The sequence below is a fragment of the Elephas maximus genome, chromosome 16 (genome assembly GCF_024166365.1).
Source record: "Elephas maximus indicus isolate mEleMax1 chromosome 16, mEleMax1 primary haplotype, whole genome shotgun sequence".
Taxonomy (NCBI): domain Eukaryota; kingdom Metazoa; phylum Chordata; class Mammalia; order Proboscidea; family Elephantidae; genus Elephas; species Elephas maximus.
Genome location: NC_064834.1, coordinates 51,673,843 through 51,701,318, shown reverse-complemented (window position 1 = coordinate 51,701,318; position 27,476 = coordinate 51,673,843). Strand labels below are relative to the sequence as shown.

The 27,476-nt window shown below is 42.0% G+C and overlaps 1 protein-coding gene across 1 annotated transcript; it reads left to right on the top strand.

The window, feature by feature from the left end:
- The first annotated feature begins 47 nt into the window (after positions 1 to 47).
- Positions 48 to 27,476, top strand: CPN1 (carboxypeptidase N subunit 1). Its single transcript, XM_049855094.1, has 9 exons — positions 48 to 270; positions 8,602 to 8,798; positions 10,476 to 10,631; positions 13,138 to 13,320; positions 14,234 to 14,345; positions 19,438 to 19,577; positions 20,617 to 20,716; positions 23,772 to 23,890; positions 27,312 to 27,476. The coding sequence occupies exons 1-9, from the start codon at positions 48 to 50 to the stop codon at positions 27,474 to 27,476; spliced, it is 1,395 nt and encodes a 464-aa protein (XP_049711051.1).

Below are 27,476 nucleotides of genomic sequence, written 5' to 3'. Positions count from 1 at the left end.
TGAGGTGGGGCCCATTTCAGTGGCTCTCTTTGAAAAAGCCCAGCAAGATGTCAAATCTGTTCTCAGTCTTCCTCCACCTCCTCCTTCTCTTCAAGTTGGCTGCCCCAGTGACCTTTCGCCACCACCGCTATGATGACCTCATGCGGATGCTGTACAAGGTGCACAACGAATGCCCCTACATCACGCGGGTTTACAGCATCGGGCGCAGCGTGAAGGGGAGACACCTCTATGTGCTGGAATTCAGCGACTACCCTGGAATCCATGAGCCCTGTAAGTCCTGAGCAGTGCTTAGGGTGTGTGGGCAGGACCCCCTCTACAAATCCAGTAACTGGGGTGGTTTCTGAGAAGGTCTGTGGAAACTTCCATTTATATTACCTCTTCCTCAACCTGTGCTAAGTATTCCGCACTTAACCCTCAAACTGCCTCTGCCTCGAGAGACTCCCCAACCCCAATTCAGTCTCCAGTCTGTCCCTCCTTTTTGAGTTATGTTTGCCCAAGACCTTAACAGTAAGAGGTGAGTTTTCCTCCCTACCCTCCTCTCATCCCCCTTCCTTCCCTTCTACCTCTCTTCTTCCCACTTTGCTCTGATTCTGTCTTTCCATATCCAGTGCCTCAGGAGATATAAACAGAAACAACTAACCCTTCTAGTTCTTCTGCCAGGGGTATCTCTTCAGGGAATGACAGTGTAACAGAGTGTGGTATTCTGGAGGGAGTTTGAGGCCTAGGACATTAGTTTTATCTATTCTATTCTTTTTTGTTAGTTTTTTTTCCATCATAAAAGCAATCTGTATTTGGATTAGAAATTAGATAAGAAAAAAGAAGCTCACCCATAATCCCACCACTCACAGAGAACCACTGTTTACGTATTGACACATAGCTTGTAGACTTTTTTCAATGCATATTTAACCCTCCACACACACATATCTAGTTTTTATAATATGAAACCATACTATAATAAGGATTTTCTCATTTCCTAATCTATTACGGATGGCAGCCATGTCTGCAAATGTAGATCTACAACATCATTGATTGGGATGTATTTAACCATCCCTTTTTTTTTTCTTGATGGACATTTATTTGTTACTAATTTCTCACTGTTTTTCTTGAAGTAGTTGTGACATTCAAGTTATGTCAGTTCCTCCTTCAATCTCCCTTCCTCTCCACTTCTGCACCCCTACCCTAACCCAGACTAGGTCACAACCTGCCTAAAGAATTACACCGCACTCCTGTCTGATCTCCATGCTGCCATCCTCTGAAACTTCCAGTCCATTTGGCACAAGATGCTGGAATAACTTTCCTAAACACCAGTATAATCCCCTCACCCCCTGCTTCAACACCTGCAGTAGACTCTGGCCATGGCAGCATCAGAATATAAGCCAGGAGGGGCTCAGGGAAGGCTGGGTGGTTGGAAATGGGATCGAGGGCCTTGCTTTGAAGCACTTGCTTTTACCCAGATCATATGTTCATTGTAGAAGCTGTGGGTGGAAGCTAATGAATAATAACGGGTTAACCTTCCACCCTCTAACCCCCTTCTTGGTGCTCCCTCTACTTTCTAGCATTCAAGCCCTTTCTTGAAGCTTTCTCATACTTCTCTAGCCCTCACTGATCCCTCTGTTCTCTGAAGCACAATAACTTGAGCTGTTCACCCATTTATTCCCTTCATTCATTCATTCCACAAATATTTAGTGATCATCCACTGTATGCAAGCACTTTTATAGACTCTGGATATACAGTAGAGAATAAAACAAAGGCCCAGCCCTCATGGGCCTTAATTCTAGTGGGATAAGACAGACAATAAATCAATAACTAAGTAAACATAAAAGAAGCCCTGGTGGTGCAATGGTTAAGCACTCAGTTGCTAACCAAAAGGTTGGCAGTTCAAACCTACCCAGCTGCTCTGCGGGAGAAAGACCTGGTGATATGCTTCTGTAAAGATTACAGCCTAGAAAACCCTATGGAGCAGTTCTACTCTGTCATATGGGGTCACTAAGTGTCAGAATCAACTTGATGACACCAAACAACAGCAAGTAAATATATATATTATACCCAAAGGAAATAAGACCTATAAACCAAAACAAAACCAAACCCTTTGCTGCCAAGTTGGTTCTGACTCATAGTCATAGCAACTTCATAGGACAGAGTAGCACTCCCCCATAGGGTTTCCAAGGGGCGCCTGGTGAATTCGAACTCCCAACCTCTTGGTTAGCAGCTGTAGCTCTTAACCACTATGCTACCAGGATTTCCATAACAGCTACAGAGAAAATTAAATCAGGACAGAGATATAGGGAATGCCATGGGGAGGGGGGTGTCATTGCTGCTCAGAAAAGTCTTTTCCACTGAGATGACTTTGGAACAGAGATCTGAAGCACTTGACGAGGGAAGCCATGCTGGTTTGGGGGAGGAAAATACTGCAGGCAAAGCAAAGAGCAAATGCAAGCCTCCAGGGGAAGGAGCAAGCTTTAGCATGTGTGAGGATTGGCAAGGCAGCCGTGCATTGCAGCTGAGTAAACAAGGGAAGAGTAGAGACTAACAGTGTGGGAGGGGGCAGCACGCAGCAGGAGATTCCTGTCAGGCCTTATAAGCCTTGGTAAAGATTTTGGCTGAGTGAAGTAAGAAGCCACTGGAGAGTTTTGAGCAGATGAGTGACATTATCTGACTTAAATTTTAAAAAGATCACTCAGCGAACTACAGCCTGAGGGCTGGCCACTTGTTTTGGTAAATAAAATTTTATTGGAACACAGCCATTTCCATTCATTTTTGTATCATCTGAGATGCTTCGGAGGAAAGGCCTGACAATCTACTTTCAGAAAACTAGCCATTGAAAACACTACATGGAGTGGTCAGGAGTCAGAGTTGGCTCAATGGCAACTGGTTATGGCTACTTTCACCAGCAGAGCCGAATAGCTGCAACAGAGACCACAGGGCTTGCAAGGGCTAAAATAGTTACTGTCTTGCCCTTTACAGAAAGAATTTTCTGGCTCTTGACTCAGGAGAATAGAATTTAATGGGACTGGGCATACTCAAGGGGACTACAAACCAAAAAACCAAACCCATTGCCATTCAATCGATTCCAACTCGTAGGAACCCTAAGCAGGAGATTTATTGCAATAATCCAGGCGTGACAGCATGGGGCTTGAACTAAAAGAATAGCAGTGGTTGTTATACGAAGTGGTTGTATTCTGGGTATATTTAAAGTAGAGTCAAAGAATTTGCTGTTGAGTACCCACTAAGTGCAAGGCACTGTGCTAGGTTCTACCGGGCAGTGATCCCCAGTCTTTTGGATTTCACAGTGAAGTGAAAAAAAAAATGTTTTTAATAAATGAGAGGTTGGAGGGGACTAACATGGGTTTTCCCATTTTTATTTTAATGAATAAAGATGTTGAAGAAAACTACCTGCCATCTATTACCACCATCCTTTCCTAAAAGAAAGGACATTTCCTACCAAGAAAAGTAAAGAAGATATAATTTAAGATTAACAAAATACACTAAGATTAAAAAATACACGTTAGGGAAAATCCACTACCTGATACTGTGGGTTACAAACGTTCCTTTGGGAAAGATTGCCGTAGACACACTAAGAGAAAAAACAATGGATTATGTCCTAAAGGATATTAAAAATTATATACATGCATAAGGCCACATCCAATAAAGGAAATAGGACATGTGGAAATAAAGGTAAAACCCAGAGTAGAAAGTGGTAAGGACCATAAAAGAAGTTCAACAGAGAGCTCATTTAGCAGGGAGAATCCAAGATGGCTTCCCAGAATAAGTCACATCCGAACTGGCTTAGAAGGATGGTGAGGAGGATTTGGACATGAGAAGATGAAGAGGTACTGAGTCAGAAAAGTCAAGGAAGCATGGAAATGTTGGGTAGAAGGGGAATCACTTCCTTTTTAAAAGGGGATTGTCTTAGTTATCTCGTGCTGCTATAACAGAAATACCACAAGTGGGTGACTTTAACCAACAGAAATTAATTTTCTCACAGCTTAGAAGACAGGAGTTCAAATTCAGGGTGCTGGCTCTGTGGAAAGGCTTTCTCTCTCTGTCAGCTCTGGAGGAAGGTCTTTGTCTCTTCTGAGCTTCTGCTCCTAGGCAATCTTCAGGTGACTTGGCATCTCTCTTCCCCCAACTCTTTCTCTCTGTTGGCTTGTTTAATCTCTTTTATATCCCAAAAGAGATTGACTCAAGATACACCCTACCCTAACAAAGACTACCCATTCCCAAATGAGATTATATATAAACAAAAACCTAGTGCTGTCAATTCGATTCCAACTATGTATGTATGTATGTATTGTGCTTTAGCGGAAGGTTTACAGAGCAAATTAGTTTCTCATTAAATAGTTACTATACATGTTATTTTGTGACATTAAAAAAAAATTTTTTTTTATATACATGTTGTTTTGTGACATTGGTTGCCAACCCCATGATGTGTCAACACTCTCCTCTTCTCAACTTTGGGTTCCCCATGTCCATTCATTCAGCTTTCCAGTCTCCTCCTGCCTTCTCATCCTTGCCCCTGCGCTGGTGTGCCCATTTAGTTTCATATACATGGTTGAGCGATGTGTATTATTGTTTATTTTATGGGCTGTCTAATCTTTGGCTGAAGAGTGAGCCTCAGGAGAGACTTCAGTACTGAGTTAAAAGGGTGTCCGGGGGTCATAGTCTTAGGATTTCCCCAGTCTCTGTCAGACCAGTAAGTCTCGTCTTTTTTTGTGAGTTTGAATTTTGATCTACATTTTTCTCCAGCTCTGCTCCAGACAGGATGGGACCAGTGAAGTATCTTAGATGGCTGCTCACAATGTTTTAAGACCCCAGGTGCTACTCATCAAAGTAGAATGTAGAACATTTTCTTTGTAAGCTATGCTATACAAATTGAGTTTAATGTGGTCCCATACAGTATTTGTCCCTTTGTGAATGACTTATTCACTCAGCATAATGCCCTCCAGATTCATCCATGTTGTGAGATATTTCACAGATTCATCATTGTTCTTTATCATTGTGTAGTACTCCATTAAACCCTGGTGGCGTTGTGGTTGAGTGCTACGGCTGCTAACCAAAATGTCAGCAGTTTGAATCCACAAGGCACTCCTTAGAAACTCTATGGGGGCAGTTCTACTCTGTCCTATAGGGTCGCTATGAGTCGGAACCGACTTGACAGCAATGGGCTTGGGTTTTTTGGTTTTAGTATTCCATTATGTGTGTGTACCATAGTTTGTTTATCCATTCATCTGCTGATGGGCACTTAGGTTGTTTCCATCTTTTTGCTATTGTGAATAATTCTGCAGTGAACATGGGTGCACATATGTCTATTTGTACAACATGTATTTTGGGGGGACATAATTCAACTCATAACATTCTACCCTTTGGCTCCCCAAAATTCATGTTCTTGCCTCATACAAAACATATTCACCCCATTACATCATCCTAAAAGTCTTAAATCAACTCTAAGTCCAAAATCTCATCTTCTGAATCATCTAAATTAAATGTGAGTGAGACTTTAGGCATATTCCGTCCTGGGGCAAAAATTCCTTTTCATCTCTGAACCTGTGAAATCTAGAATACAAGTTGTATTATCTGTTTCCATAGTACAATGGTGGAGAAGGCATAAGGTAGACATTTCCATTACAAATGGGAGAAGTTGGAGGGAAAGAAGGGATAACAAGCACCAAGCAAGTCAAAAGCCAGGAGAACAAATTACAGAAACTCTCGAGTCTTGAATATAATACTCTTTTCTCTGAGGCCATCTGGGCAATGGCCCCACCTTCCAGACTCTGGTTGTTAGCCGTGTCCTCTGGATTCTGTGTGAAGACCCCTTGGCTCTGGTCTTCAGCTCCACCTTCCAAGCCCTCTGGAATGGCAAATCTGCTCCCTTGGCATTAGGCAGTCCCATTTTCCTAGTCATTCTGAGTGGCAACCCTATCCCCTCTGCCCTGGCAGCCCCTGTTCCTCTACCTCTTGGCCATGGCAGCCCCACCCCTTCAGCTTTGGGCAGAGTCCCCATCCTCCTGGCACACCTTAGTGGTAGCCCCACACTCCAGAACTGAGTTGGCAAAAATTTAACTCTTTGAAACCTAGGCGGCTGTGGCCCCACCCTTTGAAACCAAGAAGGCCCTGCTTCTTTTGCTCCTTCCACAGGAAATCAGGTCCTGCTGATCTCTGAGCTGCTCCAGGAATGGTCCTTTTCTTTTCTTGGAGGACAATGGATGTAGCTCCTTTGGCCTGTTTCCTGCCTAGAGAATTCCAAGAAGCAGTGTTCTTTCCTTTCATCCTTTCTCTGTCCCCTTCAGTCTAAGCTGATGGGTTTTCTGCTGTGGTAGTTGGTTAGATCTATCAGTCACAGGCTTAATCTTTTAAAAAAAGATTGTGTAGTCACGTCCTTGGTGAACATTCTAGGACACATGTCCTTGATTTGTACAAGAGAATTTTCCAAATCTTTAAGTTCTGTTTTCATTTCACACAGTTCATTTTTAAGTCCATCTCTTCCCTCTTGCATTTTACTATAGGCAACAAGGAGAAACCATGTGGCCCCTTTAAGATCTTGCTTAGAAATCTTGTCAGCCAGATATCCAAGTTCATCACTTATAAGTTCTACCTTCCACCAAACATTTGAACATAGACAAGTTTTTTACATCACCCTTCCTCCATCCAATCACATGTTCATCATTTTCTTCTAAAGCTTCACCAGAAGCACATTTAATGTCTACATTTCTAGCAACATTCTGCTGCTGGCTCCATATGTAAGACCATAGAGACCTTCTCTATAGCTCTCCTCACTTCCTTCAGTGCCCTCACCAGAATGGCCTTTGACATCCATAATTCTGCTGATAGTCTCTTGAAGTAAATCTAGGCTTTTACTATTAAAAACCCATTGCCATCAAGTTGATTCTGACTCATAGTTACCCTATAGGACTTGGAAACCCTGGGGTTTCCAAGGAGCAGCTAGTGGATTCCAACTGCTAACCTTCTGATTAGCAGCCCAGCACTTAACCATTGTGGCACCAGGGCCCCAGCCCATTACCCAATTGCAAACCACTTCCACATTTTAGGTATCTGTTACAACAGCACCCCCACTTCATAGTACCAAATTCTGTCTTATCCGGTGCTGCTATAACAGAAATACCACAAGTGGATAGCTTTAGCAAACAGAAATTCATTTTCTCACAGTTTAGGAGTCTAGAAGTACAAAATTCCGGGTGCTGGCTCTATGGGAAGGCTTTCTTTCTCTGTTGGCTCTGGAGGAATGTCCTTGTCTCTTCTGAGCTTCTGCTCCTGGGCAGTCTTCATGTGACTGGGCATCCCATCTCATCTCGCTCTTTGCTTGCTTATTTAATCTCTTTTGTAAAAGGAAACCCTGGTGGCATAGTGGTTGAGAGCTACAGCTGCTAACCAAAAGGTCAGCAGTTCAAATCCACCAGGTACTCCTTAGAAACCATATGGGGCAGTTCTACTCTGTCCTATAGGGTCACTATGAGTCAAAATTGACTCGATGGCGGGGAGTTTGGTTTTTTTTGGTATATCCCAAAAGAAATTGACTCATGATATACCCTACACTAATGCTGTCTCATTAACATAACAAAGACAATCCATTCCCAAGTGGGATTATAACCATAGGCATAGAAGTTAGAATTTACAACACATATTTTGGGGGGACAGGATTCAATCCATAACAGGGAGTGAGAATTATTTTCTATGAGTGGTTCTCATATCTCTTTTCAGAGCCTCAATTCTCACCTCAGCTGAACAGTCAACGTGGCCAAAGAGAAGACTTAGGAATGAGGCATAGGTAGACCCCTTCCTACTTCAGGACATAACTTCTCTGATATGAAGAAGCGATCTTAGTTCCCTAAGTACCAGGAAAATTAAGTTCTCAACTAGGATGATTAGGAACTATTATGCTATAACAGATATTTTATGGGAGCAGATCTTGGGAAAACATCACTTATCCTGGAAAGATTTTTCTCTGAGAAGCAGTGTGGCTCTGCAAATGGGGCATGAGCTTTGACCTCTATCATATTAGTTGGGTGACCCCAAGCAAGTCACTTAACCTCTTTAATTGCAAGTGCCCTCATCCCTAGGGTAATAATGCCTACTTTGCAGGTTTTCTATGAAGATTAGCAATAGTGGACATAAAAGGCCTACCCAGACCTAGTACAAGGTAAAACCAGTTGCCAGAGATTCCAACTCGTGGTGATCCCATGTGTATTAGAGTAGAACTGCACTCCTTTGGGTTTTCAGTGGCTGTGACCTTTTGGAAGTATATTGCCAGGCCTTTCTTCCCTCTGAGTGGATTTGAATTGGCAACCTTTTGGTTAGTAGCCACCATTTGCGCCTTCCAGGAACTCCAGTACAGGGTAGGGGTTCAATAAGTGGTAGTCATTATTATCTCTGGCGTGAATTTCATAGCATTTGTAAGTGCATTTAATTGGGAATGGGGGTCAAGGATCATTGGAAAAGACCCAAGAGAAGCACACAAAAAAAATTTTTTTTAAATCGTTACTGAAAAAGGGGGAAAAAGGTCCCTTTGCAGGGCGAGGAATTAGTGGCAGCTCCAAGCGTTCTCCATCTTTTATCTTCCTGTGTGTGTGTTTCTCACGCCTGCAGTGGAACCGGAAGTCAAGTATGTCGGGAACATGCATGGCGACGAGGTGCTGGGCCGCGAGTTGCTGCTGCAGCTGTCGGAGTTCCTGTGTGAGGAGTTCCGTAACGGGAACCCGCGCATCATCCGGCTCATCGAAGGCACGCGCATTCACATCCTGCCGTCCATGAACCCAGATGGCTACGAGGTGGCCGCTGACCAGGTACTGAGTCCGAAGGTGGTGCCGTGGAAAGAAGAAGGGCATCTTAGGGAATCACCTGAAAGCCAGCGGACGAGGTGTCCTATCTGTTCCACTGTAAGTATCCCTCAAAAATACAAGATAAAACAGCCACGTGCTACTTAATAGAGAAAGGACAAACAGGAATAAAGCAAAGTATGAAGACTTGCAGTTAACCCTGTAACACCTTAGGCAATGAACGTAGGCTCCCTCTGCGCCTCGGTTCCCTCAACACCTCCTCAGCAGACCTCACGGCTTTGTTGAGAGGATCAATGAGGCAGTATCTGTGACCTTGTAAGCTGGAAAATACTAAGCAGATGTGAGAGAATATTGCAGAATACTCCTATTCAATGAACTTTTCGCTTTGAACTGTACACACCCTTCTTCCTCCCACACTTCACGTCCAGTTCCATTTTGGGAGGAAATATCAGGGAGCTCCAGTTTTTCCCAGAATTGGGGTGTGAGGGTTAATACTGGATTCTTCATCCTTTATTAAAATTTTATAGGATTTTTTCCTCTACTAGTATAGTACTCAGCCTTTTCGTTTTTTAATTTTATGGTGGTGGTTTAGAATATATGCAGCAAAACACATCAATTCAACAGTTTCTACAGGTACAATTCGTGACATTGATTACAATTTGCCACTTCTGCAACTGTTCTTACCCTCCTTTTCTGAGTTGTTCCTCCTGCATTAACATAAACTCACTGACCCCTAAGTTTCTTATCTAATCTTATGAGTTGCTCAGCCTTTTCATTCTTTATTTTTGGGTTACATTTACAGTAAGGAAGGAAAAAAGTTTATGAGCTTTTATTTTATGTGCTAAGATAAAATTCAGAATATCAGTATGTTTAACTTTATGGGGACCCCTGGTGGCACAGTGATTAAGAACTCTGCCACTAGCAAAAAAGGTTGGCAGTTCGAATCCATTAGCTGCTCTTTGGAAACCCTATTGGGAAGTTTTTCTCTGTCCTGTAGGATCTCTGTGAGTCAGATTCAATTCAACAGCAATGGGTTTTAACTTTATGGCTGTCCTTATGGCTGTGCACCAGAATCAGAAGGTTTTTAAAATACACAGCCATCAAAGAGAACACTATGCCCAGTGAAAGAAGCCAGAACAAAAGACTATTGTAGGATTCCATTTGTCTGAAATATCCAGAATAGGCTAATCTATAGAGAGAAAAAGTAGATTAGTAGTTGCCTAGGGATAGGGTGAGAATGAAGAGTGACTGAATAAGCATGAGGTTTCTTAGAGGGATAGAAATGTTCTAAAATTAGATAGTGGTAATGAGTTGTATAACTTGGTAAACATACTAAAATTCATGCAGTTGTGCTCTTAAAATGGGTGAATTTTATGGTATGTAAATTATATCTCAATAAAGCTACCTTAACACACACGCATGCACGCACACACACTCACAAAGGGGTTTCCATTGTCCTGAAACACCTTACTCTTGTAGGAGGTTTTCCTGGGATTTTTACCTCCAGCATGTGGTCTGCCCGGGGAAACTTGAACCACAGTGCTGGGATTTTGGATAAATTAAAAAAATTGCTACATCATTTGATTAAGTTAGTTTATTTAAAAATATATGTATATTAAAATTAGTCTTCAAATATGGTATTCAGTCTAAACCTTTCATTTGCATCTTTGATTTTCCCCTGAGGGCCCAGATAATTCCGAGTATCTGGTTGGCAGGAACAATGCAAACGGAGTGGATCTGAACCGCAACTTCCCCGATCTCAACACTTACTTCTACTACAATGAGAAGTATGGAGGCCCCAACCACCACCTGCCCCTTCCAGACAACTGGAAAAGTCAGGTATGAGATGAGATTTGCATAAAGAAGCACAGTGTATCAGCATCTGGACTTTCTTCTAGCAATTTTCACACCAACTACATAAACAAGAATTAAGCGCCCACGCAACTCAACTGTTCAGAGCAATAACTGTACCTTATGTCCCTTTGTATTTATTACCTCCCCCTAGTATAGGGCCCTCCATGTAGCACATGCTCACTAAATGATGCTAGTGAAGGAGGTGAAAGTGGTGCATGGTACTTAACAATTTACAAAGTTTTTTTTATAGCCAGTTTTTAGTCGATCTTTCTAATACTGTGGTGAATGGAAAAAGCAGTGTTATCCATTCCTGTTTTATAGATATTATGCTTAGAGATAAAATAATTTAAATTCACACAGATCATAATTGGGAATCAGGATTAAAACCTGACTCCTAATCTAGCTCTCTTTTCACTGCACTATTCTGTTGGCAAGGAGCCCTAGTGGTGCAGTAGTTTAGGCCCTCAGCTGCCAACCGAAAAGTTGGTGGTTTGAACCCACCAGCCACTCTGAGGAAGAAAAATGTGGCAGTCTGCTTCCATAAAGATTATAGCCTTGGAAACCCTATAGCTTTGGAAATCCTATAGGGTCACTATGAGTCAGAATCGACTCAGTGGCAATGAGTTTGGTTTTCAGTATTCTGCTGACAGAAAATTCTAGCATTCTGTAGAGAAGTTTCTCTTACATGTGATGAACTATATGCTAATCAACAATTATCTATAGAAAGAGTTTTGGAGAGTCTAACCATTGTAGCTTTTCCTCTTCCCTTTTTATATGACCCTTGACTACTTCACTATACTCTATGAGGCAATATCTGTGACAACACCTTGTAAACTGGAAAGCTCTAAATAGATGTGAAGGAGAATTGCAAAATATACCCAGCTCACCAAACTTTTAACTTTGAACCCTACGTACCCTTCTTCCTCCCACGCTTCACTTCCAGTTCCATTTTGGGAGCTTGAGCTTTCCCCAGAATTAGGGGTGGAGCTAATTCTAGATTCTTCATGCTTTATTTTATTTCATTTTTTAGGGTTTTTTCCTTTACTACTACATGGGGTTGCTATGAGTCAGAACTGACTTGATGGCACCTAACAACAAGTATAGTACTCAGCTCTTTCATTCTTTATTTTTGAGTTATATTTATAGTAGGACAGACAAGGGGAAAAGTTTATAAAAGTATAATCCCTTACTCTCTTAATCGGAGGATTCACAATAAGTCAAAAGCATTAGAGACCTGAGAGTACATCCTGCCTGAGGGGTGGAGTAACCCACTGGATACAGTGCTACCCCTGGTAATGCGAATGGTGGACCTTGCTCCTGCAAATTGCTACTGTCATCCTCAGAGCATCACACCACCCTGTTCTTTACATTGTATGAGATAGTTCTAAACATTCAGTTTATGAGTATCTAAGTTCAGCGACTGGGGAGAGAAAAGTAAAACAGGTATAAGCCTTTATACTGAGAATTTCCCAGATAGTATTTTCCCAGTTTTTTTCTCCCCTTGAAAATGAAACAAATGCCATGCTAACATGTTGAAATTTCAGATAGCAACTATACTCTTGGCTCAAAGTAAATAACACATTAAAAATAACTTAGTACTAGTCAGCATAAGCCAGCCAAAAGAATGGTATGGTTTATTAAACTTGTCTAAGTAATACAAAGTAATTGAACCACTAATAATCAGAGTCCACTCACTTCTTTTTCTGGATCTTAGAAGGAAACAAAACAATAAGAAGTCAGTCTCTTTTGCTCCTGATGGGACAACCTTGAGGGAGAGGAACCAGTAAGCAGTTGGCTTTGTGCTGTTGAATAGGGGCTTACAGGGTAAGGAAAGGAGTGGTTCAAAGGGTTTTGAGCCCTGACTACAGACCAGGACTGTTTCCCTTGGTTTTATATCGATTCTGATTGAATGAAATTCAACCCTACTCATTCAGTTCCCCTTGGGATGGCAATCACAGGGACCTTCACAGCTGACCCTTGGTCCAGGAGGAGCCATTACACATTAATATCACATCGTCTACATCCTGAGAGGAGGACAAACACTAAAGACTGGTATTTATTTACTTATACTACAAGTAGTCCAAGTGGATTCAAGGCTTACTTTAGGATACTGTCACTCACTAGCAATATAATATGCAGTAAAAGGGGTGGAATTTCACAACTTAGCTAAGACTTGCCCGTATTACAGTATGTCTAACCCATGAAATTTGGACATGACCACAGAAGTATTTTTCCACACATTACAGCAGATGTGTTGGGGAGAGAGGAGAAGATTGAAAACCAGTACCGTAAACCAGCATTTTCCAGATTTATTTAGTAGATTTGCCTAAATTTCTGCAAAGGTGCCTCAGAAGCCGTCTAGATTTCCCACATCTAGTAAGACTTTGTTTTATTTAGACATGCTATCTCCTCAGGACACTTTCCTACAAACTTACTCAAATGGCCGTCTGACCAACTGCACTTTGACTGCCAAGCTCTCATCTCCTCACAGGTAGAACCAGAGACCCGGGCTGTGATACAATGGATACGCTCCATCAACTTTATTCTTTCTGCCAATCTCCATGGAGGGGCAGTGGTGGCCAATTACCCTTATGACAAGTCCCTTGAGCATCGGGTTCGAGGTTTCCGCCGCACTGCCAATACCCCGACACCTGATGACAAGCTTTTCCAGAAGGTATGAAAAATAGCAGCTTATCTAACCAGGGGAGGTATAATCAGAGGAACTTGGGGTTCAGAAGATGAGTTTTCAAGTCAGTAACACAGAACACCATTAGATAAGAGTCCACAAAAAATAACTGAAAATACTGCCTGCTTGTTAGGAGCTTACAACCAAGTAAATTACATTTTGTTTAGAGTTATAAGTCGTAAATTCACTAAAAAGTTAATAGAAAAGGAAAGTGTTATAGCACAATTATCATGATATAAAAAATACTGAAGATAAAGACAATCAAGATATGTCAGTTAACTAACAATGCTGGTGGTAAGCTAGTGGCATTAGGTGAGAATTTTTCTTTGGCCAAATTTACAATTTTATAGTAACATGACTATATTACTTTTATAATGAAAAAATAGACCATGCACATGAAAAAGATATAAATAACAGTTCAAATGAGTCCCTGGGTGACCCAAATGGCTAAGCGCTTAGCTACTAACTAAAAGTTTGGTGGTTCAAATCCACCCAGAGGTACCTCAGAAGAAAGGCCTAGCAATTTACTTCCGAAAGATCACAGGCATGGAAAACCCTATGGAGTGCAATTCTATTCTGAAACACATGGGATCACCATGAGTCAGCATCGACCTGGCAGCAACTGGCTTTTAGTGTTTTAGTCTTACTCCTCGCTTTGCACTTGAAACAACCTAGATCCAAGATAACAGAAAAATTAGAATCCAGGTCTCCTAACTTTAGTCCACTATACTTATACACACACACACACTCCACATCTCTATTTCTGCTGGTATTTTCTTTCTTTAAAACAATCACTTGCTTATACCTGGTGGGCTTCTTGTTTTTACCCAAGTTTGGAATTTGAGCGCTGCCATAGAATTTGGGAATACTCAAGGTGATTCACTGTCTGCTTTTCCTATAGCTAGCCAAGGTCTACTCCTATGCACATGGATGGATGTACCAAGGTTGGAACTGTGGGGATTACTTCCCAGATGGCATCACCAATGGGGCTTCCTGGTATTCGCTCAGCAAGGGTAAGGAGGGTCCAGGGAATTGCTTATTATTTCAGCTGTAAGCTGAAGTTGAATAGTGCTCATTTCTCCTTTGATATTCCCAGTTTTCTCAGGGAAAGGGTAGGAATACTATAGAATTTTGCATTCAAGTTGTTGTTAGGTGTCGACGAGCCATTTCCAACTCACAGCAATCCTATGTACAACAGAGTGAAACACTGCCCGGTCCTGCGCCATCCCCGCAATCACTGCTATGTTTGAACCCATTGTTGCAGCCACTGTGTCACTCCATCTCACTGAAGGTCTTCCTCATTTTCGCTGACCCTTTACTTTACCGAGTATGATGTCCTTCACCAGGGACTGGTCCCTCCTGATAACATGTTCAAAGTATGTGAGATGAAGTCCTTCCACATTCGCTTCTAAGGAGCATTCTGGCTGTACTTCTTGCAAGACAGATTTGTTCATTCTTCTGGCAGTTCATGGTATATTCATTATTCTTCCCCACCAACACCAAAATTCAAAGGCATCATGTCTTCTTTGGTCTTCCTGATTCATTGTCTAGTTTTCGTATACATATGAAGTGATTGAAAATACCATGGCTTCAGTCAGGCGCATTGTGGTCCTCAAAGTGACATCTTTGCTTTTTAACTCTTCAAATAGGCCTTTGTAGCTTCCGTCTTCTTTTGATGCTTCTTGCATCATTCAATATTTTGCCAATGAAATCCTTCAATATTGCAACTCAAGGCTTGAATTTTTTCTTCTGTTCTTTCAGCTCGAGAAATGCGAAACATGTTCTTACCTTTTGGTTTTCTAACTCCAGGTCTTTGCACATTTCCTTATAATACTTTGCTTTGTCTTCTTGAGCTGCCCTTTGAAATCTTCTGTTCAGCTCTTTTACTTCATCATTTCTTCCATTTGCTTTAGCTGCTCTATGGTCAAGAGCAAATTTCCGTCTTTTCTGACATCGATTTTGGTCTTTGCTTTTTTTCTTGTCTTTTTAACGACCTTCTGCTTTCTTTATGTATGATGTCCTTGATGTCATCCTACAACTTGTCTAGTCTTCAGTCATTAGTGTACAGTGTGTTAAATCTATTCTTGAGATGGTCTCTAAATTCAGGTGGGATATACTCAAGGTTGTACTTGGCTCTCCTGGACTTGTTTTAATTTTTTTCAGCTTCAACTTGAACTTTCATAAAAGCAATCGATGGTCTGTTCCACAGTCGGTCCCTGGCTTTGTTCTCACTGATGATATTGGGCTTCTGCATTATCTCTTTCCACAGATGCAGTTGATTTGATTCCTGTGTATTATATCCAGCAAGGTCCACATGTATAGTCACTGTTTGTTGTTGAAAAACAGTATTTGCAAAAAATAAGTCTTTGGTCTTGCAAAATTCTGTCACGCAATCTCTAGTGTTGTTTCCGTCACCAAAGCCATATTTTCCAACTACCAATCCTTCTTCATTTCCAACTTTCACATTCCAATTGCCAGTAATTATCAGTGCATCTGGATTGAATGTTTGATCAGTTTCAGACTGCAGAAACTGGTAAAAATCTTCGATCTCTTCATCTTTGGCATTAGTGGTTGGTGTGTAAATTTGAATAATAGTCATATTAACTGGTCTTCCTTGTAGGTGTATGGATATTACCCTATCACTGACGGCATTGTACTTCAGGACAGATGTTGAAATGTTCTTTTTGAGGATGAGTGGAACACCATTCCTCTTCAATTTGTCATTCTTGGCAAAGTAGACCATATGATTGTCTGATTCAAAATAGCCAATACCAGTCGCCTTCAGCACACTAATGCCCAGGTTATCAATCTTTATATGTTCCATTTCATTTTTGACAATTTCCAATTTTCGTTGACTCATACTTCTTACATTCCATGTTCCAATTACTAATGGATCTTTGCAGCTGTTTCTTCTCATTTCAATTGATGCCACATCAGCAAATGAAGGTCCTGAAAGCCTAACTCTGTCCATGTCATTAAGGTCAACTCTATGAAGGCCACTCTTCCCCAGTTGTATTTTGAGTGCCTTCCAACCCGAGGGGCTCATCTTCTGACACTGTATCAGACAATGTTCTGCTCTTATTCATAAGGTTTTCACTGGCCAGTTTTTTTTAGAAGTAGATCACCGGTCCTTTTTCCTAGTCTATCTTAGTCTGGAAGTTCAGCTAAAACCTATTCACCATGGGTACTGGTTGTATAGCTTCCAGCATCACAGCAAAACGCAAGCCACCACAGTAAGACAAACTGACAGACGCGTGGTGCATTGAAGTAGAGATCTGAAAAAGGGAAGAGTCTCAGGTTGGTATTTAATGTCATTTTAATGGAGTCCCTGGGTGGTGCAAACAGTTAAGCACTCGGCTATCAACCAAAAGGTTGGCAATTCAAATCTACTCAGAGGTGCCTTGGAAGAAAGGCCTGACAGTCTACTTCTGAAAGATCATAACCGTTGAAAACCACAGGGAGCCCAGCTCTATTCTGACCCACATGGGGTCTCCATGAGTTGAAATAGACTCAATAGCAACTGGTTTGGTTTTTTGGGGTTTGTGATCTTTTAAAGGTAGGGGTATCTTGTGGTCCTTTAAAACTGGTGGTTTCCACAGTAGATTAGGCCATAGGAGAGAAATCATGTAGCCAAGTGGTTAAGAGTGTGAGCTCTGAGGATATATCGTCTGGGTCGAAACCTGGTTTGCCCATTTAGCAGTTATGTGACTTTGGGCCAATTACTTAACCTCTCTGTGCTTTGGTTTCCTCATCTGTACATTAAGAATAATAATACTTCATAAATTAGATGTTGGATTAAATAAACTGATGCGCACAATATTTTTGGAAATGCCAGGTTTGTAATGTTGGTTTTAAATTTTTTAGTAGTATAGAAGTGTGTTTCACATAGCAACAGATGAGCAGAGGAGCTGGCTGGACACAGCCAGTTTCCCTGATATGTGCTTTCCTTAACCTGCCTGTCTGCCCATCTGCCCACAAGCAGAAGGATAGCATCAACGCTGGCCATTGATAATATAGTCTGAAAGAGCAGAAACCCCTGGCAGGAGGCTGCTGTCTCTGTTCTCTTTCCTTTCCTCATCACTGAGGGTCTAGATAGAATCTTCATTTAGGAACCTTCGCAGGTGAACCTAAGGATAGGGAAGAGGCTGAAGCACCAGGCAGGTTCTCGTAGGAATCATCTCTTAGCATCTTGTCCTTCCTTATCCTCGCAAGTATGATCTGGCCACAGCCCAGGTGACAAAACAGCTCACTCGTGAGGACTGAGCTGATGCCCAGGTTGGTCTTGTGCAGAGCAGGGAGGAGGAAGGTAAGGAGTTACCACGTACTGGGAACGTGGTAGACCTCTTGCAGCTCTTGGACACCAGGCAAGATTTTGTTGAACTTATTTAATTTGTCTTAGAAAATCAAAAGGCTTTCCCTCCCTAAAAAATTTATAATATCAAATATACTTTTTCAAACTACACTTGATTAAGCAGGTCTACCCTGATACAGGAAACCTCAGTGGCACAGTAGTTAAGAGCTACAGCTAAGCAAAAGGCAGCCAGTTCGAATCTACCAGGCACTCCTTGGAAATCCTATGGGGCAGGTCTACTCTGTCCTATAGGGTTGCTATGAGTCAGAATCGACTCAACGGCTATGGGTAACAGTGATACAATTCCAAGATCATTAAGCTAATCAAAATAATTATTCCAAGAGTATAATCTTGGGACCAGTATCATCAACATCACCTGGGAACTTGTTAGGAATGCAGATTCTCAGGCCCCACCGCAGACCTCCTAATTCAGAAACTCTGGGGATAAGGACTCAGAGACGTACATCCGGAAAATAGCACCTGTGGTAAGCACTGAGATTGCACCCCTGCGAAGACTTATGGAGGGAAATGAGCGCTCAGGGGCAATCTGTAAATTGTGTCCCCTCCCCCGCCATTTCAAGATGAATAGATGTTGACAGTAGTGATGCATCAGCAGGAACACCCCCCCCCTTCTTGTCTCGTCACCTCAGTCAGGTGCCTTTTATATTTGTGGCGCCTTGGAATGTCATTCCCTGTCTTGTCTGGTGACCCATTGGACTTGCCCCTGGAGCAAGTGCCCACTTCTCTTCCCCCTTGCTACGCTTCTGCACCCCTGTCCAAACATTTGACACCCATCTTTTAGATAACTTTACTATAATATAGGCTCAGAAATACCAATCGAGCTCGTTAATCTTTCACTTAACATATTACGGCACTACGTGAGAATTATAGCTACACCTCACTTGCTTGCACTGATGAAAATTGGTCTATGATGTGCTCAAAGCCATTCTTTTCAGTTTCGCAATTACTTGTTAACCCAAATGAGTTTGTGATATAAACTTCCTTCAAATCATTAGAAACATATTCAATAATAAACACTCTGATTATGGAATATAGGAGCAGGCAAGCATTTGGTGGAGGAAAATATATGTGTCTTCTGGGTTTTCAGGATTCTATTTGTATGAGATAACCATTTTCAGATTAGTGTTGCATTCTCCGATAGGAGGAGGGATGTAAAAGCAAGGTATTTATCTACCTCTAACCTCTCAGGAGGAAACCCTGGTGGCTTAGTGGTTAAGTGCTACAGCTGCTAACCAGGAGGTCGGCAGTTTGAATTCGCCAGGCGCTCCTTGGAAACTCTATGGGGCAGTTCTACTCTGTCCTATAGGGTCGCTATGAGTCAGAATCGACTCGACAGCAGTGGGTTTGGTTTTGGGTTTAACCTCTCAGGACTGAAGAACATCATAGTCCAAAGAGAAAATCGTTCCTGGATAGCAGTTCATCTGCTTAGTCTAATATTGAGGCATAACTAATAAACAGACTTTGGGAGTGATAAGAGGGACAAGAAGTGAATTTAAGTCATGAAATGGAAGAAAGGTAGAAGATGAACACAATAAAATGAGCGTTTCTGAAGAGAGAAAAACGGAAACAGAAAGGCATGAAACTGGGAAATTACGTAAAGATTTTACGGAGGAGAAAAAGAAGTAGAGGTCAAGGGGTAAAACAGAAGGTGATGAGGTAGTGGAGGAATTGTGACTAAAGAGAGATGAGACGGGCCATTGAGTGGGTTATACCAATCTGCCCCTTTCCTCTAGGAATGCAAGACTTTAATTATCTCCATACCAACTGCTTTGACATCACACTGGAATTGAGTTGCAACAAGTTTCCCCACCAAGAAGAGTTACACCGTGAGTGGCTGGGTAATCGAGAGGCCCTCATCCAGTTCCTGGAAGAGGTAAAATCTCATTTTTTAACTCTTATGGTTATAAAAAAGAAGCGTTTTCCGAGCACCAAGCAAGGTTTTTTGTGTGGCTCATGTCTGACATTTGCTCTGACTCAATTCAGTAAACCTGGGCTGCATCTCACAATCACATTCGTACATTCAACAAATATTTGTGGAGCACCGGGTATTGTACTACAGGCACCGTAGCAGGCAGTGTTCTATATGCTGGGGACTATGAGTAAATGAACAAATGAACAAAAATCCTCGCCCATATGGAGATTATATTCTAGTGAGGAGACAGATTATAAACAAAGCAATAAATCTTATAGTATGTTAGAAGGTGAAAAATGCTATGAAGAAGGCCTTACCGAGAGGCCTTTAAATAAAAAACTTAAAGGAGGTGAGGGAGGGAATCATGCAGAAATCTAGGAAAAAAGTGTTCATGGCAGCAAACGAAAGGCTGGGAGATGGGCGTGGCTGAAACAATTGCCTGAGTGAGGGACTCGTCTGTCACTGGAGGCTTGTGTGTTGCTGTGATCCTGGACAGGTTTCAGCAGGGCTTCTAGACTAGACTAAGGCAGGCTAGGAAGAAAGGCCCTGATGATGTACTTCTGAAAAACTAGCCAATGAAAACCTAAATCAGCCGGTGAAAACCGTGTGGATCACAATGGTCTGATCCCGTCGTGCATGGGGTTGCCTTAAGTCTGGAGAGGCTCAACTGCAGCTAACAAGTGACAGGATAATGGCAGACGCAGTCGGAGAGCTAATAAGGGACTTGAGCTTCATAGACCATCATAGGGACTTTAGCTTTTGCTCTCAGGGAGCTGGTTTTGATAAGACTGACAGGACTTGATTTAGGTTTTAACAGAATCACTCCGGCCACCCTATTGAGATGACATTATGGGATGGGGGCAGGGAAGCAGAGAGACGAGCTATTACCATAATCTCTTTGAAGATAAATGTGGAAACTCATGGGAAAGGGCTTTGAGGACTCTAAGACACTACAAATATTTTATGGTCATAACTATCCACTGTAAACTTTTTCCTACAGGTTCACCAGGGCATCAAGGGAATGGTGTTTGATGAGAATTGTAACAATGTCGTAGGGGCTGTCATTTCCATCAGTGGGATTAACCATGATGTCACTTCAGGTAGGTGACCACTGCTTAGTGGGGCGGGAAGGAAGCTTGCACTCCCTCATCTTCCTCAGCATAATCAGAGGCTGATTTGTAAACCAGCAAAACCAGCAGGAATGCCAAGGACGTTGGAGGTGGGAGGGCTGGAGGAAGGAAGGGTAATAGAAACAGGGAAGTAAATTAAAAGGCTGGATCAAACAACCAAGATGTTTAAATGAAAAATCTCTTGCTTCTGAAGCAAGTAATCCCTGAGAGGCAAAAACCAAAACCAGTGACTGCAACACCTGGTGACCCCTGTGTGTCAGGGTAGAACTGTGCTCCCTAAGATTGTTTTTTTTTTTAATAATTTATTTTTGTTGTTGTTGAGAATATACACAGCAGAACTTATACCAATTCAACAGTTTCTCCGTGTACAGTTCAGTGACATTGATTACATTCTTCGAGTGGTGCAACCATTCTCACCCTCCTTTTCCAAGTTGTTCTTCCCCCAATACGGTTTTCAGTGGTGGAGATTTTTTGGGAAGTAAATCACCAGGCTTTTCTTCGAAGGCATCTCTGCGTGGACTCAAACCTCCAACCTTTCAGTTAGATTAACGTTTGCACCCCCTAGAGACTCCAGCCTCAGGAAGGACTTACATAAATGTGACTTCTCTCATTATTGAGACTCACTGCCACATACAACTTGGTCAGGAGATATTTCTGGGCTTGTGGTATTAATAGCTCCCATACTGTTATGAAATGGGATAGAAAAGAGAAGGACTGTAAAACTGATCTTTAGTCTTGTCCCTGATTCAGGCCTTTAGCTACACCTCCATTCAGAGAAAAGTTAGCAAGATTCATTCCACAGGCTTGCTGTAGGGCAAAATTGATGGTGGACAAGAATCTTCTTAGAGCCAACCTGACTCCCAGAAAGGTATGGAACATCTTACAGGAGAATGGTGCCACAAACTGACCCAGTCCAATTTGATCATGCACAACTCTTGGGTTTTTTGGTTTTTTTTTTTTTTTTTTTTGGTTTCTTAATTTTTCTTGTTATTTTAACGTAGAGCGGTAGCCACCAATGACCAGTGGTTAGGGACAGATGAGATTTGCTTACCTCCCCACAACCTCAATACCAGCAAGGCTCAGCCAAATGTTACCACACAAATTTTTTTTTAATTTTTTAAAAAATTGTGCTTTAGATGAAGGTTTACCAAGGAAACTAGTTTCTCATTAAACAATTAATATACATATTGTTTTGTAACATTGGTAGCCAACCCAATGGGATGTCAACACTCTCCCCTTCTTGACCTTGGGTTCCCAGTTACTAGCTTTCCTGCCCCCTCCTGCCTTCTCGTCCTTGCCCCTGTGCTGGTATGCCCATTTAGTCTTGTTTGTTTTATGGGCCTACCACACAAATATTTGTAACCATACAGGCATCTAACAGCTCATACAATCTGTTTAAGCTTGATGAAAGCTCAGCTTTATGTTCCTTAAGGTTATCCCAACACATCTCACATGAAAGATTCACTCAAGGAAAAGCCAAAAATATTCTAAAAGCATAGCCTCATAGTCAAACTTCAAACAACCAGAATCCTCCAACCCAATGACTGGACCTAAGGACTGTTTAGGGATCAAGCCTTGGGCACCATCTCTAAGTACACAGACTACTGGGTTTACTAGATTCTTATACCCTATTTATGCAAAGGTCTTTTGCAGCAGATTTGCCCAATGCAATAGGTTGTTTGATTTCTTGACTGCTGTTTTCATGGGCATTGATTGTGGATCCAAGTAAAATGAAATCCTCAAGAACTTCAATATTTTCTGTTTATCACAGTGTTGCTTATTGGTCCAGTTGTGAGGATTTTTGTTTGCTTTGTTGTTCTTTATGTTTTGTTTTGTTTTGTTATACATAGGGTCGCTATAAGTTGGAATCAACAGCATCTAACAGCAACATTCATGCAAGGCTGGGAAGTGTTTCTGAAGCATTTGAGCAAATCAACATGTATTGAATACCGCTAATTTCACCAACAAGAGCCCATGTCCAGCACACATTATGTTAAATTAACAAGCCACTAATTCCACCAGTGAAAACCCATTGCTAACATTCATTATGCTACTTAGCAAAGCATCTAGTGTTAACTAGCAATAAAGATAGCTGAAGCCCTTGGAGTAGGGCCTTTCTGATACAACATTCAGCTAACCATTCCCGGGTGTGAAAATGACAGCCCCTGGGGTATAACTTAAACTATCCAACATATGCATAAGAACACACTGCCTTTGCTTAAGTATTTTAAAGTAAATTACAGACATTCAATAAAGGGCAGAAAAGAGACTTCCTCATTATTGTCTGTCTCATTCTTTATTGTATTGCATCAATTATTCATTGCTATTGGCTTAAAAGAAAAGTTAAAGGCAACATCACAATTGATTCTAAAGGGTTAAAAAGTCATTACCCAAAATGCTGCATCTCTGCTTATGGAAAGAACCATGGAGAAAATACGTAGTCTTTCTTTTGAATTTTATTCTCCCTTTGACATAGTTTTGAAAATGATAGAAGAAATATTAAAAATACGATTCTCAAAATCAGATCTTTAGTCCAGTCCTACCACTGAATATAAAATTACCCACATACAACGCGCTGGACAGTTGGTGGTCCAACCCAGGACTGCCATGTCCATGAGTACAGGTTAAGTAAAATACAACTGTGCGGCTTCACAAGGGGCCCAAATTCCATCTCTGCTCAGTGCTCACCATTTCATAAGGCAGTCCATTTCTTTTTTGGTAACTCTATTTGTAGCCATATTTTTGCTCCTGTTAAGCAAAGTCTGCCTCCCTGCAACTTTCGCCCTATTTCTCTTTCTTATTTTTTTAGGTAGCCATCATTTCTTCACAGTATCTTTTCAAACATTGAAACAGAGGCCCATACTCCTATTAACAGAGCGTCTAGCTGTTTTCGATCTTAACCAGTTTCATCATACTACTAAGTAAAACCGAGCTTATGGTCAACTGAAACCCCCAGATCCTTTTTCATATCAAGGTCGCATTTGGTGCAGCTTTCTAATTAACAGACTAAGTTGTATCCTTTTAGGTGATCGTGGTGATTACTTTCGACTGCTGCTCCCAGGCACCTACACTGTCACTGCCTCAGCACCTGGCTTTGACCCAGAGACAGTGAGTGTGACCGTGGGTCCTGCAGAACCAAAACAGGTGAGTTAGGCTGTTTCAGAACACCATGAAGGTCGTTTATACAAAGTCTTAAACAATTGATTGCATAGTTTTAATCTTTGCCAAGCTTCCTTCTTTGACCTTTTTTTTCTTTAATTAATTGCTCTCCTAATTTTTCTTCTATCCTCACCTAATATGTCCTTCCCCACTTCCACTTAGCTTCTCTTCTTTCTTCTGTTTAACATAGTGTAGTGATAAAAAGCACTATCTACGGTTCAAAATCCAACTAATTTGTCTACAGACCTTGGATAAATTACCTACTCTCTCTCCTCCTTAGTTTCTTCCTCTGTAAATTGGTGATAATAATATCTTCTTCACAAGAGGTTTAAGGGAATGTATGCAAAGCAGTGACTGACCATAGAAAGTGCTCAACCAATGTTAGTTTGTAAATCCCAGAGACCCTGCCCAGGCACACAGTCTTCCGTCATCTGCATTCTTCTGTGTCACCAGCAAGTAGTACCACCAGAGGGCGCTCTCCTACCCCTTCTGCTGCGCCATGTGCCCAGACAGCCTTGATTTCCACTCACACTGCAGCGAAGAGCCACTTACTCTCCAATGTCCAACTCTCCACAGCTATCTGAGAGCAAAAAATTTCTTTGATATACAACCCCGGCTCTTTGAGTTTTGGTCCTATTTGATCAGGATCTCAGAGCTAAAAGAGCCTCAGAGATCACGGACACTCACGCTCATATTCCTCAAATGAAGAAAAGAGTAATGAGGCAGTCCTCTTTAATGAGTATCCGCATACCTGATTTCCCAATTCCCTCTTTCCTACAGCCTCCTTACTCTGTCTTTTTCCTTCTCTCTACAGCCCTAGAGCTTAATAGACCCTTCTCCTTTCCCGCTTAACTCAATGCAATCAGGTAAAAAATCAAAGCAGCTTGTCTTTTAAAATATACTATTTATTGTATAGTTACAATGTGTCAGATACTCTAGGAGACCTTTATAGATGATCTCATTTAACCTTCACAACAACCCTGTAAGGTAGATACAAGTTCCCCATCTGTGGTAGAGACAACTGAAACTAGGAGGAAGAAACTTGTCCAGTGCCGCCCAGTGAATAAGTGGCGGGAGACATGATTCAAACCTTTTTCAGGCTCAGTGTGCTGCCCTCCCTAGCCAGTGTGCAACAGAGCCTTATGCTGAGCTGTGTTCCTAATTCCTTGTTTTAACACAAGGAACAGGGGGAAGAGCCATTCTTTAAGTCCTTGGAGAATTTCTCTGACATTCCTAGATAGTTTCCTCTTTTCGACCTGCACCTCCTACATGTTATAAATTACTTCTACTTGCAGATTCAGGAAGAAAAGAGTCAATTCCACTCCAGCCTGTTGCTTGATTCCAGTTCCCCAACCAATTCCTCCCTTATCTCTCTTTTCAAACTGTTACCCTCCTGTTCTCGTCTACCCTAAAATCAAGTGACAGTAGACAACTGTATGTGTAAGCCTTGCGTTACAAGTAAGCCTACTCTGTGCCAAATTCAGACAACTGCACATCCTCTTGAGTAACACAGTTACTCTATTTTGAAAGACTTCACCTCCTTTGTCACATTTCCTTTAAGTAAATTAGCATAGCCCTTCATTACAACAAATGTTATTCCCAGGGGAAAATCAATCATTTGGATGCAATTTCCAGATATAGTAATAACTAAGTATCTGTTTATTGGTCACAGTAGAGCCTCTCTCCCTTTGCCTTCTAAAACGGATACTCATCTGGCTGAGGAAAGAAAAAGAAAAGAAAAATTGTTGTACCAGAGTTTTTTGTGTTAAACTGTATCTCAGTGTCCAGTGTTCTCCTCTTTGCCTTCCCTCACAGCTTTCCAGACATCACGGTGGTTTTCACTTTCCTCTTTCCCTTTCCCCTTTTGTTGTCTCTCTTCTTTTTTCTTTCCAGTTGCTGTTAAGCCGATTTTGACTCATAGCGACCCCATGTGGCAGAGTGGAACTGCCCCATACGGTTTTCTAGGCTGTAATCTTTTCGGGGAGCAGATTGCCAGGTCTTTCTCCTGAAGAGCTGCTGGATACATTCCAACTGTTGACCACTCAGCTAGCAGTCAGGGTGCTTAACTCTTGCACCACTACCACCAACAAAAGCTCAAACCCACTGTCGTCAATTCCGACTCATAGCAACCCCATAGGACAAGGTAGAACGGCCTCATAGGGTTTCCAAGGCTATAAATCTTCATGGAAGTAGACTGCCTCATCTTTCTCCCAACAGAGCAGCTGGTGGATTAGAACCCCCAACGCTTTACTTAGCAGTCAAGTGCTTTAACCATTGGGCCACCAGGGCTCCTGTTGCACCACTGCAGCTCCTTTTTCTTTTCTGGATCTCTTTATTGTAAAGAAAGAGTGCAATTGGCTCTAATTCTTTCCCCTTTGAGGAACTAGTGGGAAAGCTGGTTGTGGATTTTTGTGGAAGGGACAAGAAACAACCTCTATGCAGAGGCCTGTCTGTCGCATGTTTTTCAGCTCCCAGCTGGCTTCAGCAGCTCAAGCTGTTCCAAGTGCCCGAAAGCCAGCCGTGCCCCAGGGGAATATGGTCAGGACACCGTGTCACTCCCTCTGCATTCACTCATGGGGTGGTTACACAGCTTCCCGATGCCCAGTATACGCCCCACCTTGCATATCTGTGGGCCATCCCAGGAGGGAAGTTTCAATGTTTCACTCAGAAGGATGCATGGACATTTAGAATTTAAGGATCCATCCTAGTAATCTATGTTATCTCCACTGTCTATATTCCCAAGGAATTAAGGATTCATTCCAAAGGTGTGAAACGTTCACTGGCTTGCCTGAGCAGAACCTATGCTTCACACAATCAGCATAAATTGGGTTATTATGCCGCAATCAGTCATAGCTCTGGCCTAAGCAATAATACTGGGGAAATCATGGCTTGATGTGCTAGATACAATTGCTTTCTAATACATATAAAATAAATTTATATTCATCTCGTGGCCCTCACGCAGCACCAGTGATTGTACACCACGTTTTTTTATATGACAATAGAGGAAACCCTGGTGGTGTGGTTAAGTGCTACAGCTGCTGACCAAAAGGATGGCAGTTCAAATCGACCAGACCCTCCTTGGAAACTCTATGGGGCAGTTCTGCTCTGTCCTGTAGGGTCGCTATGAGTTGGAATCGACTCAATGGCAACGGGTTTTTGGGTTTTGGTATATGACAATAGGGTCACTATAAGTTGGAATTAACTCAACAGTGACAGGTTTGGTATGTTTTTTTTTAATATGACAATACCACTGCCAGCCTGGATTGTTGCTAAAATAATTCTCCCTAGTCCTTTGTTCTCAGAACCTGGAACTATGGCAAAAGAGGGTCCAAACTGGGCTCTCCCTAATTTCAGTTCCAGAAAGTGGAAAAATGACTCTGTTCTCCTAACTTTTTTTCCCTTCCAGGTGGACTTCCATCTCAAGACAAGCATCCCTCAAGCAGCCCCTACGAAGAGAGTTCCCAAGGGGCACGGAGGCAGAGTCTTACCAAAGAAAGTACAGCCCCGGGCCCCAGGAAGAAAAGAAGTGGAGAAGAAGCAGCCCCGGCGAATCCCTGCCCGAAACCCATAG

What these genes read in the sequence shown, in the direction of transcription:
- CPN1 (XM_049855094.1), top strand. Translation starts at nt 48, where the DNA reads ATGTCAAATCTGTTCTCAGTCTTCCTCCACCTCCTCCTTCTCTTCAAG. An exon ending in CCCTGGAATCCATGAGCCCT is followed by an intron (nt 271 to 8,601) that starts GTAAGTCCTGAG and finishes TCACGCCTGCAG; the next exon opens with TGGAACCGGAAGTCAAGTAT. An exon ending in ACGAGGTGGCCGCTGACCAG is followed by an intron (nt 8,799 to 10,475) that starts GTACTGAGTCCG and finishes TTTTCCCCTGAG; the next exon opens with GGCCCAGATAATTCCGAGTA.